General features: G+C 44.2%; 1 protein-coding gene across 1 annotated transcript in view; it reads left to right on the plus strand.

The window, feature by feature from the left end:
- Positions 1-11,756, plus strand: part of LOC311245688 (alpha-1,3-mannosyl-glycoprotein 4-beta-N-acetylglucosaminyltransferase C-like) — a 101,393-nt gene extending 89,637 nt beyond the window's left edge. Inside the window, exons 2-4 of the mRNA XM_084335630.1 lie at positions 4,646-4,779; positions 5,387-5,534; positions 10,375-11,756. Coding sequence (XP_084191756.1) covers positions 4,646-4,779; positions 5,387-5,534; positions 10,375-11,531 — 1,439 coding nt within the window. The 3' untranslated portion in view covers positions 11,532-11,756. The remainder of the gene's footprint in view (positions 1-4,645; positions 4,780-5,386; positions 5,535-10,374) is intronic.
- The last annotated feature ends 955 nt before the right edge of the window (positions 11,757-12,711 follow it).

Genomic DNA, 12,711 nt, shown 5'->3' on the forward strand with positions numbered 1-12,711 from the left:
AGCGAACCCATCAGAGATCCCCGTCAACACCCCTCTCTCGGGACGATGGCATTTAAGAACGTATCTGCTGTTAAAAAGACAAACAGCATTGACACTTTAATTCACGGTCGATTAAAAACACGTTTGTCAGCAGACCGCACGTGTTGTTGATAAATGACGTCATATGGTATCGGAGCGCAGAATTAGAGGGTACTCGCCGATACCGATACCAGCATTTTAGGCAGTATCGGAGGCATTTCCGATACTGGTATCGGTATCGGAACAACTCTACCTATTAGCATTTTACCTGTGTGATTGTGTCTGAGCAAGTCCAGGCCTACTTTTCAGCTAATGACATAACAACTGTACACCAACATGCATACAGGGCCGGTCATTCGACCAGTACTGCTTTGACACAAATGTCTGATAGTTGGCTTTCAGCTATCGATAGTTCAATGCTGGTGGGTGCTATTATGTTAGACTTCAGTACCGCATTTGATGTGATCGATCACAATCTTTTAATACAAAAACTCATCTGCTATGGTTTTAATAACTCAGCAATTTTATTTTTCAGGAGTTATTTGTCCTCGAGGTCTCAGAGGGTCTATTTTAATGGTGCTTTGTCAGGCAGTAGAGGGTTAGAATGCGGTGTCCCACAGGGGAGTTGCCTGGGGCCGCTCTTATTCTCTATTTTCACTAATGATTGACTTTATATTGATGTCTGACTTCATATGCTGATGAGTCAACCCTTTATTATGCTGCAGCTACAAACTCTGAGCTTAATCAGGTTTTGGCTGGTGAATTGGACATTTTATATGACTGGATAAAAACAAATAAGCTGGTGCTTAACATATCAAAAACTGTTTGTATGCTTTTTGGGACCAATCAAAGATTGGCACGTAAACCTACATTGGTTCTACAAATTACAGGTCAACCTATACAGCAGGTTGAAAAAACTAAGCTTCTAGGCCTTTGGCTTGATAGTACTTTATCATGGTCTGATCACATAAACAAAACTGTTTTTAAAATGGGTAGAGCTGTTGCTACTGCCAGGAAATGTGCACCATTCCTTCCATTTGCATTGTTTAATCAGATTGTTTGTGCTTTGGTTTTGTGCCACTTGGATTACTGTTCTGTAGTGTGGGCTTCTGCTTCAAAACTGTTGCTAAATAGGTTACAAGTGGTACAAAATAAGGCAGCAAGACTCGTTCTTGGTTGTTCATATAGGACTAGTGTTGTTCAAATGCATGAACGTCTTAGTTGGCAGAGTGTTGAGAAAAGACTTTCTGCCAACTTATTAATTTGTTTTCATAAAGTCGTCACAACCCACAGTCCTAAATATATCATCTTACATGTGAGCCAATATTGATAATGTTGAGTTATGCAATATGTTACCGTTGATGTATATATTTAGATATAATTTGTTTGTGTGTTAATGTTGTTGTGTTTCCTCGGTTGGTACGTCTTGCTATGTTGTGTTTCCTTGGTTGGTATGTCTTGCTATGTTTTAATTGCAATGTATATGTTGTAATATTTTAATGTTGTCTCGGACCCCAGGAAGACTAGTTGACGTCTTGGCGTCAGCTAATGGGGATCCTTTGCTAATAAACAAATACGTGGTAAAAATCGCAAAGCGCCCTCGCTGCCAACTGACGCTAAGAATCGTAGATCGGTGGCCCGGTCCCTCCCGCTGTGCATTGCAAACCCTGGTTTCGCCAACCGCGCGAGCAAGGTATCTCGCGGAGTCGGGATTTCGCACCCTGACTCTACCAACAAGGCAATTGCACCCAAGGGGGGACCCCGACAGAAAGGGGCGGTCTGAAACGGGGGGAACGACAGTCAACACTCCTGGTGAATGAGGTAGTTCCCCCGCTGAGCATTGTCCCATTTTTGCAAAGCGATTAACTTGCTGGGGAAGGCCTGCTCTGCGGCTGGACATTCATGGTGTGTGGTCCTCACGCTGTCTAGGGTGAGAGTCCCCTACACACCGTAGCCCTGTAGTGATATTACTACCACCCAAATTACGCATGCCTGACTCACTACCACTGCTAGGATTGGTAGTCCGGACGGGGGAGGCACCAACCTAATACCCGGCCTGGCGAGGGCGGGGCTGGGGGAACCCACGCTGCGACCTTCTGGGCCTAGGGTTCCCACTCTGACAAAAAGATTTAGATACAGGGAACCCTGCTCCGTCGTCACATACAACACCAGGCTCACCAAACGCACACGCTGGACGTGTGGTGCGGGAGCCTCCTGACAGTACAACATTCTCATAGACAGACCCAGGCCTAGCTAGCAGCTGGGTGTCAGCCCCTGTCTTCATGAGAAGCGATATGTCGGGCCGCTTACGCTTCACTGGAAGAACGCGGCCTGCAGCCAGAGGGGACACAACAGAGCTTTGAGTCCCGTAGTGTAGCGGGGGGGAATGAACGGAGAGCATGCTAGACACAGCTAGATGGCGACGGTTAGTCCTCGCGGAGGCGTGCCCATCTAATTCAGCCAATCCCTCGGCCGCCGAGGTCTGTCGGCACCGTGAGAGCCTGTCTCTTTGTTTCCAGGTTATCTTGGGCGGGGAACACATGGCCACCAGTCGGGGAGCTCGCAGCAGCCGCTGGCGAGTCCGTGCTCTCACCTCTGGCTGTGAGGTGTGGGGCGGCGTGGAAGGGCCCCGGTTAAAGGCCGCCCGCGCCTCCGCTGACAAACCAAAAAGTCCATCCACGGAGAGGGGGGCCCTGAGGAGGAGAATTCTCCTCTCCTCCTCCAGGGGAGACTGCTCTAACCACAGATGTCTATGAATAAGTCGACAGCATCCTCACCCTCCCTGCGGTTATAGCTTGCGGCTGGGTCAAAAGCTGAATAACCTCAAAACCCTGAGCGAGGGTCTTGACGTCGGCCGTCCCTAAGACCCCATCGCCCGACACTATTTTTGACAGAAAAGCAGCCAATTGAGCAATGTTATTGCTGCTAAATTCTGTACTGTAGCGATATAAGCCTCATCAGCCCATCCAGCCACCTGCCGGGCCGACTTGCCCCTTGGCGTAGATTTTCTGGGCGGGATACCGCTCTACCATGTCTGGGCAGAGGACCGAAGCCACCTGCTTCTCTAAGCACGGCACACCTGTCCTGAGCCCCGCCATCAGACCATCCACCCGTGTAAAGGGTAGATAAGCCTCAGCCAAACCCGCAACATTAGACACCGTTTGACCTTCAGTAATGTAATGGTTAAGCGGGGGGAAAACTGGACACAGTCCCGGCAGGACACATGGGAGGGCGTCCCGAAAGCAAGAGAATTAGCAGTAGCTGCGCGCGCCATGATATTTGGAAAAACATTTAACAACGTTTCATGTTGATCACATTCACCCAAATACACAGCCCCCGCGCTATCACACCGCCCGGTCGTCTCACGGGACAACGAGCGGTAGTGAAAACACTAGTACTAGGAATTGCCGATGGCGGCCCTACCCGAGCGCGGTTCGGCTCGACCGCCGAACGCAGCGCAAAGTCCATCGGTCCACTGTCATAGAGTATAGGGCCGTCGTTCCATCTGGACACGCCGAAGAGGATCCGGGGGCTGGAGAAACTCCGGCAAAAGTCCAACATTCTTCAATTTCTCCCTTCGCTTCATAATAACGTTCCACTGGTTGAAAGTGCATATGAGCAAACTCACGCATGGAAAAAGATAAGGAAGGGCGTGAGCGTGACCACACCCTGTGTTTTGTAGGGAAACACGGGAGCGGGCGTGGTCACGTGCAAGTGACGTGGATGTCAGCTTTTTCACATGCACAATAGGTGCATGGAGATGATATCTCAATATGGCTACAACGAGACGCGATTGCCAGATGATATATAACAATGAGTATGCTTAGGTGTGTGATCATTTTATAAACCTGAAACTTCTGCTGTCCATACATCAGCTGTTTTTTTTTTATCTACTTTTTCTCCCCATTTTAAATTTTTTCTCCCATCCCAATTTCATATTATCCAATTCTACCCTCCCCTGTCTTGAACGTTGTTAGACCATGCCTCCCACTGGTCGGCTGCAATGTGGACGAAGCCTTGCATCACGTGTCCCCTCCGGTACACGAGGAGGCAGCCGTCGCATCTTTTCACCTGCACAGCGCGATCTCTCAGCGGCGAGGAGTAACGCGTGGGAGGCTCACGCTGCCCCCGTTGCTTCCTGATTCTGCTGTACAGGCGCACCAACCGACCTGTAGAAGTCGCTGTCCACAACGTCCGATCCCCACCCACCAGCTTTCCCACCCCCTAATACTGCCAATTGTATTAGTATGAGCGACCAGCCAAGCCTGAAGCAACACAGAGGGCTCGAACCCAGCATCTCCTGCGTTAGTGGCGAGCGCCTTGCCCACTGCGCCACTTAGCCGCCCTTCATCAGCTGTTTTTAGGTGACATCTCTTCACATGTCCAGTATTTTTATGCTTTTGGCATTTGTCACGTTAACCCTGAAGAATAGAGAAAGTGTTTTTCCTGTGTTTCTGATTCCACCCTCTTGCCTGCTGCCAACGTTAAATAATCCAGCTCCTCAGAATAGATGTGACTCAGTACGGCAGTGATGAGTGAAAATTGCAGCATTGTGAGTGTTGTCACCGGTTCTATTTGCCCGGAGACGACTATTGATGGCAGACTCTATGCTGTGTTTTGCCCACAGACACCATCATGAGGCTGTGGAAGTCCATAGACAAGATGAGGTGTTTCCGGAAGCGCTCCGTGTTGCCATTCCTTGGGTTCCTGATCACCTTTCTCCTCTTTTTCAACCTTTACATGGATGACGGATATGTGCTGGTGAGTTCTGTTTGCTTTGACTTGGTCCCCCTCAACTTCAGCTATCAAATCACTTCCTCCCTTAGATCTTGTCACAGCGTGAATGTCTTTGCGCGACTCTTAAACTCTCAAACCCCACCCTCTTTTCCTGATCCTCCAATCACTGCTGTTGCTTCCCTCAGACACATTTTCACTAGGGATACAGGATATACCAGTGACCATATCGGTATCGGCCGATGATAGTGATTTTTTTTCATATATCGTATCGGTATGATGAGCAGAACTAGGCAGATATATACAGTATCTGCAAACATATATCAGCTGGTGATAGTGATTTTTTTATTGATTGCATCGGTCCGATGAGCAAAACTGGGCTGATGTGAACAACTACCATTGTTTCAGTATGTACAAAAATAGCATGTACAAAATGTAATTATCATAGAAATTAGTTTTATTCATACAGATCATATCGACATTGGCTAATATGGGTTATCGACTATAACAGAAATGTTAATATCGGTTATCATATCGGCTCTATATTATTAGTATATATATTTTACTGATCCACAATCTTTCATGGCATGTACTGTATATGCTTTGTCACACAGTTTGCTTTGTTTTCTTTTAGGAGGCTGAGAAGAGACAGCTGGGGGAGACCCTGATGCCTCCTGCCAGCTCTGACAGATATTCTAACACATTCAAATATTTCTCCAACGTGTCTGGAACCATTAATGTGACATATCGTTATCTCGCTGGAACTCCGTCGCCACGCAAAAGTTAGTATTCCCACCACCACAGCACTCTTTGAAACTTTGAAACGTGAGTGTGAACTAATATTGGGTGCCAGAAGTACGTGGTCCAAGGGGTCATTGCCTCTCTGTAAAATAAAGCAGGCAAACGGGAAGAATATTTACATTTTGAATCAAAGAAGACATTGTCACACCATCAAATGTATATAGTGTACATTGCAACCAGTAGAATTGGTTCTGTGTGTGTTACGAGCCTTAAGCTAGCTAGCAAGCTGAACTAAACTTAGCTAGTATAAATATTGCAAACAGATAGACTGCATGCTGAATCTGCAAACATGTCAAAAAAACCAGTGCGTGAAATAGTGAAACAGTCTTCAACTATTCAACCCCAAAACCAGAACCTCAAAGCAGCGGCTCTGTGCCCAATAGACTGTCGATACCACCGGCATTGAACCGAGACAGGTTAATGTTAGTGCTGGCTCAGACTGCCTGGAACCAGCTCAGCCAGAAGAACCACAAAGCAGCGGCTCTGTGCCCGATAAACTGCCAATACATAGAGTCTGGTGAAGCTGCACAGCTAATTATAGACAAGAAGGAGACCACTAGATCGTTTGGCCAAAGAGAAAGGTACTTCAATGCAAAATGGTACAAAAACAGTACTTTAACCTCTTAACTCATTGACTGCCACGCTGTTTTTCCATCTTTACTCCCTGGCGCCAGCGTTATTGACCATTTTCACGATGTTTGCGGACCCATCGTATATTCTATATTATAGCTATGGAGACAATAGTATGGCTCATTTGACAGGCACTATTTATACTCCAACAGGGACAAAACTGTTTATTTCTACATACCCTCGTTCGTGCGCTATCCCACGCAAAAAATCTCCCTGTTTCACAATAATCCAGGCTGTTTTTCTCGATCGTGAGATAGTGTTTTGTGCGCAAATCGTGCGGGTTGCTCGCCTGAAATCTATATTATTTCCAGGTCAAAGGTAAACACTACCATATGTTTCTTCACAACGCAATGCTGCTATCATTACAAAAGCATGTTTTATGATGGGGTTCAGTAAAATAGACATACAATAGACGTTACCTTTGTCAGCAGGTACTCCACTCTTGTCTTGGATCAAAACAGGATCGGGTCAGTTGTGCCCCCGGAGTGCTTGGGCCCGACTATACTATACTATTGGCCGGTTTGACTATAGTATTTTTATGATTTACCAGAAGTGCTGAGTCCAATGTAGTCTGGTGAAAACGCACGTTATCATCCATAAGTGTTATCGTTTTGTCTTCATAATCTCCAATAGTTCGCGATCGCCATTGCTCTGGAGTGCTCTCAACTCCCGCAGCGACTAATCTGGCCAGCAGTGAGTGAGCAAACCGCCCCTCACAGTAAACTAGCCCAGTTCAAAATGTAGGTGATACTGCCACCTATCGGGATTCGATCGTCATTCCAATTCTAAGTTAATCAGAGGCTACAGGAAGACTCACAAAGGTCTGCGTGAGTGTTTAGAACAATAATAATCAAAAAAAGGAAAAGTGAAGAAAAAAAAACGACATCTCGTTGTTGGCGCTCAATGAGCAGGCACCCAGAAAAGTAGCAATTTTTTTACTTGAACTTGAGGACTGCATATTTATTTTGCAAAGCTTTATACTTTATACTTATAGCACATGCATGAGCTTGTTCTCTTTTGAAAGATACAATTCTGAAGTTACTAATGCAAAAAAGCAAAATCACTTTTAGTGCTAATGAAATAGAGTAACAGAGGTCTGAACTTGAGTTGAACTTGAACTTGTGTACTAAAATGTTTCTGTAGTGGTTGCAAGATTCCATATTCCAATATTCCAATATTCCAGCATATAGGTATAAGCTGGAAAACACTGCGGTTCCATAGCCTGAAGTCTTATATAGTACAGCTCCAAATTTTATGAAAATCCGTTCAGAAATGTGTTTTTGAGAGACGTCCGAGTAAAACCGGCGACAAAAGAAAAAGCTCTCCAAAATCCATTTCCTCATCCACCGCCGTTCATTCTGAAGTGTGATTCACTTCTCGTTTTCGCTCGTCGATTTTCACCTACTTCCTGTATTTGCATCCCCCACGTGGGGTATCGTACAACGCTGACCAATAATTTTTCGCCATTTCTGCCAGCGGATGATTAGCAGTTCTGGAGCGTCATCTGGCGCGCGGCACGTAAAAAGATGCTCGCCTGACTTGAGACCAAATCGACAGGATTTGGTCGAGTGAGGTGGCGTTTGAACGGCAACAAATAGATCTTTCGAACGGTATATTATATCTTCGGCAAAAAATGCTAAGTGCCGTGACTTGCGTGCTTTCCACGCACGGGCATGTCGGCCCGTGCACGGTACCCCACCTGTTAAGAGGTTTTAACAGTATTTTTGTATTTGTTTAATTCTTTGCAAAACCAGTGAGCTTTCTGTGAAATATGCCGATTTGCTTACAAGAAAAGTGGGGTTACTTCAGTCAAACACCAGTCAATATTCAGCTTGTCAAACGAGAGAGTTTTGAGCAGGAGAAAAGAAGGGATGAAATGATGGAGCGACTGCACGGTCTACAGTTTCTAACCCGACAGGGGCTCGTGGTCAGGGGGGGGTCAAGGGGTGGTCAGGGGGTGGTCAGGGGGTGGTCAGGGGGGGGTCAAGGAGAGCAATGTTCAATAGCTAGTCAAACTCATAGCTGAGAAAAAGCTGAAAAGCTTTATGCTCACAGGGCAATATGCATCACATGAGACAATCAATGAACGTATACATGAGATATATGAGATGTACCGGGAGACCAGCTTCTTGCTCCAGCTCCAATTTCAGAAGCGTGGTGTTTTCCGCACCATGGACAGCGATGCCTCATATTGAGCTGGATGGATTGATACATCATCACGTGTTAACTAATGTATGCTGTATGAAGTTCATTGTTAAATACGTTAGTGGAATCTTTTTCTTTCTTTGCCATCTTCTTTATGAGAAGCTGACTTGCTGCTGCAACCGTATTTGAAATGACATGCAGGCAACCATCCAGTCAACAACACACGTTTTGAAAGTTTACATGAATTGGTTAATTCATGATATTGCATTGAAATGACCGACAGCCACACCCACACACACATACACAGTAAATTTCGCAGAGTACATTTTACTCAAACTGAGTACATTTTCCGTTTGAGTAAAATTGACTCTGCGAAATGTACTGTGTACACACACACGTTTTGACTCCTGCACTTCTGAAATGAATCCGAAAACCCTGGGTGGAACTATACCACCTTATATGCCCCGCCCTCTTCTGCCGTCATCTGTTTATTTCTTGAAGCTGAAATCCGTGATAGAGATGCTAGTGTGGATATTCCCAAACCGAATAAATAAAGCATCTATGACAGGGGTGTCAAACTCATTTTCACAGAGGGCCACATCAGCATTATGGTTGCCCTCAAAGGGCCAAAGACCGTATAAATGTTAATGTAATGTAAAATAAATGTAGCTACACATTTACATATTGTTAAACATGGTGTTTCTGTATTTATTACTTATTCAAGTTATACATATTGCATATTCATTTGCATAAATGTAAAAATATATGTTAGCTTATGTTATTTTAACAAATAATTTTAGTTTATCAGAACCCCATATTACTCCACCAATCAATGATCAAACCATTCAAGTAAATAACAAAGAAGAATATCATCAAATACAAGCTATGACATTAAGTTTGTTCAAAACCTTTTTCTCACAGTCAAGAGGGGCAGAACTAACAACTGAGCTGCAAAGAACACGTGGGACAGATGTAGCAGATGTTACAAAAACAAATGGCTGCACACAACCTTGCAGAGGCCATACATCCAACTAATGGAAGATAGTTTAATTAACTTTAATTAACAGATTGCAGAATGGGTACAGTACAGTACAGCTCAATACACACAATTGTTAAGGGGATGCAGACCAGAGAAAGACTTTCGACTTGTTTACATCAGGGTCCCCCATTTTCAATTTGTAATGAAATTGCTATTATGTGTCTGCATGAACACACAACTGTAACTGTACTCAAAAATAACAAAATAAGGGTTGTCTCAGTTCACAACTATATTGGTCAAGTTTTGGGTGGGACTTGTTTGCATCCCTACAGCTTCTTATTCAATTGAGCGAGATGCTCGGTTATGTCACACAGCCAGTTTGCATCTGACAGTTCAGACAATATTTCTTCAACCCTTTGTTACCTATTCCTGGATCTTTTTTGTATTTTGGGCTGTAAAATTGTCAAAGAATGTCTGAGGAGTAAGTGCTTTTGGCTTTTTTCCTTTGTTACCTCAGATGTTCAACATACATGTATGTGTAAGAATGTGTAATAACTAAGGCTGTCAAAGTTAAAGCTTTATTAACGCATTAACCCACAATTATTTTAACACTGCTATTTTTTAACCCAATATTAATGTAAAAAAAAAAGATTTTTTTTTTCTTTTTTTTTACCTGAGCTCTTGGGGGGCCACATCAAATGACGTGGCGGGCCGGATTTGGCCCGCGGGCCGTGAGTTTGACACCTATGATCTATGAGAACAACACAGTTTAGCTCATTATCCTTATAACAAAGGTGTAAGAAGTAGACCAAGGGGGCTGGTGTATTTCATTCAGAATGTACAGACATTGAAGGATAATATCCATTTCTAGATATCGTGTCACCAGCTCAAGCTGGCAGCGTCCTTGTTGCCTAGAAAGTAGAAACACAAGGTGAATAGGACTGGACAGAAAGGGCAGGATGACATGGGTCCGCTACATGATACCACACTTTTGATTAGTATGAGGATTCAAGATGGTTCCTGACTGAAGTAATTGATTTTACTAACAAGGTATCTCTTTTTCACAGAATACCTTACCATTGGGTTGTCATCGGTCAAAAGGAAAAAAGGGAATTATCTTCTTGAGACCATCAAATCCATCTTCGACCAGTCCAGTTACGAGGAACTGAAAGAGATAGTGGTGGTCGTCCACCTGGCAGACTTTGATCTGGTCTGGTGTGAGAACCTGGTGCAGGAAATCACCAGGAAGTTTGCCCACCACGTCATAGCTGGACGGCTCCTGGTGATTCATGCCCCAGAGGAATATTATCCATCTCTGGATGGGCTGAAAAGGAACTACAACGACCCGGAGGACCGGGTCCGTTTCCGTTCTAAACAGAACGTGGACTATGCTTTTCTCCTCAACTTCTGTACAAACCTCTCTCACTTCTACATGATGCTGGAGGACGACGTGCGCTGCTCTAGGAACTTCCTGACGTCCCTGAAGAAGGTGATCACCTCCAGAGAAGGTTCCTACTGGGTGATGCTGGAGTTCTCCAAGCTGGGCTACATAGGGAAGCTCTACCACTCCAGAGACCTGCCACGTCTGGCTCATTTCCTTCTCATGTTCTACCAGGAGATGCCCTGTGACTGGCTCCTCATTCACTTCAGAGGCCTGCTGGCCCAGAAGGATGTGATTCGCTTTAAGCCCTCTCTGTTCCAGCACATGGGCTACTACTCCTCTTACAAAGGAGCAGAGAACAAGCTGAAGGACGACGACTTTGAGGAAGACTCCATAGACATTCCTGACAACCCTCCCGCCAGCCTGTACACCAACATCAACGTGTTTGAGAACTACGACGCAACCAAGGCTTACAGCAGCGTGGACGAATACTTCTGGGGGAAGCCCCCATGCACTGGAGATTTCTTTGTTATCGTCTTCAATAAATCTGCCAAGATCAGCAAAATCAAGATCGTCACAGGCTCAGATGACCGTCAGAATGACATTCTTCACCACGGAGCTCTGGAAGTAGGGGAGAAGTTGGTGAAGACAAAGCAAGGAAAGCAGTGTACTTCCTACATCACATTAGGAGAGTTTAAGAGTGGAAACATAGAGGTTCATAATGTGGACCGTAAAATTGGCTTTGATATAGAGTGTGTGAGAATGGTTGTCACAGCCAGTCAGAAAGAATGGCTTATCATAAGAACTATAAGTTTGTGGACTACACAGCCAATAACTCAATAAAAGGTAATTTTTTTTCGTTGTTTTTTTCTAAAGCTTCACTGTGTAATTTTGGGAAGATGAAATTACCTCTAAAATTATTAGTTACAAATGCTTGAAATTTGTTTCTAATCCTAAATAATAATTCTTATTGAACGTAATTTGTATGTGGATGAGTCTACTTGTTTCTTATGCCAAATGATGCTTCTTTGCCTGGTAAAGGGAACACATCATGTCTAGCTTCAAACAGTGTCACAAAACAGTGTTCCAGTTTTGTGACACTTCATATATTCAGTGCTAAAGATATATTGTACTTTTCAGAGGTTAAAAAAAACTACACAGTGCAGCTTTATTATACGCTTTGATTACCTTGGATGCTTTCAAGTTCATTTTGGACTGCTACCAGGGGTTATCTTCTATTTATGGAATTTGAAACTATCCATATTTTCTTGGATTGCTTTTGATCTGTATGTGAAAATTGTGATTTTCCCTTTGGATTAAAATTACTATGATCTTCTGTATGGAGCCTTTGTACTTTGCTTTTTTCCATAAACAAAGTGAATATAAAATAGATTCTACCTGGTTAATATTAAACACAGTTTTTCTTTTGGTCTAATCTAAGCACAGAAATTCTGTTTAAAAATCGTATTCCTATGGGACAGTTTAGTATCAATGTAATGGTGGAGAAAGTGACTGTGGAAGTATCTACTGTAGGGTGATTTTCTCAGGGGCATTGGTCAATTGTGTGGTGTGCAGCAAATGGCACAATAATGTAAAACCCACTTGTCTCTGGAGCCCTTCCAGACTCTGAATCTGTATGAATCAGAATCACTTCACCCATTTTTTGTTTGGATCAAAATCTGAGTCGTTGTCTGTGCTGGAACATAAAGGAATTTAACATAATGTAACATAATGCAAAGACAGCACACCCAGACCCGGCGCCATGGGCGGGCATTAGGGGGCCGGGCCCGCCCACTGAGTCAGCTGTGCCCACCCTGGTACATTTTTTTTTTTTTTTTTTGTCAATCAAAGTCAACTATCCAAATCCTTAGTCGGGGACAGCCCTAGTGGGCACTGATGTCAACAACAACACTACTGAAGCTAGCACGGCACTCTGTGAGAATTCGTTTTCTACCCTCAAGAACGTCTTTACAGAACATCGCCTTAGTATGCTTCATCGACGCAAGGCCAATTTAATTCAGTT

This window comes from Notolepis coatsorum (assembly GCF_963971535.1).
Source record: "Notolepis coatsorum genome assembly, chromosome: 18".
In the NCBI taxonomy this organism is placed as follows: domain Eukaryota; kingdom Metazoa; phylum Chordata; class Actinopteri; order Aulopiformes; family Paralepididae; genus Notolepis; species Notolepis coatsorum.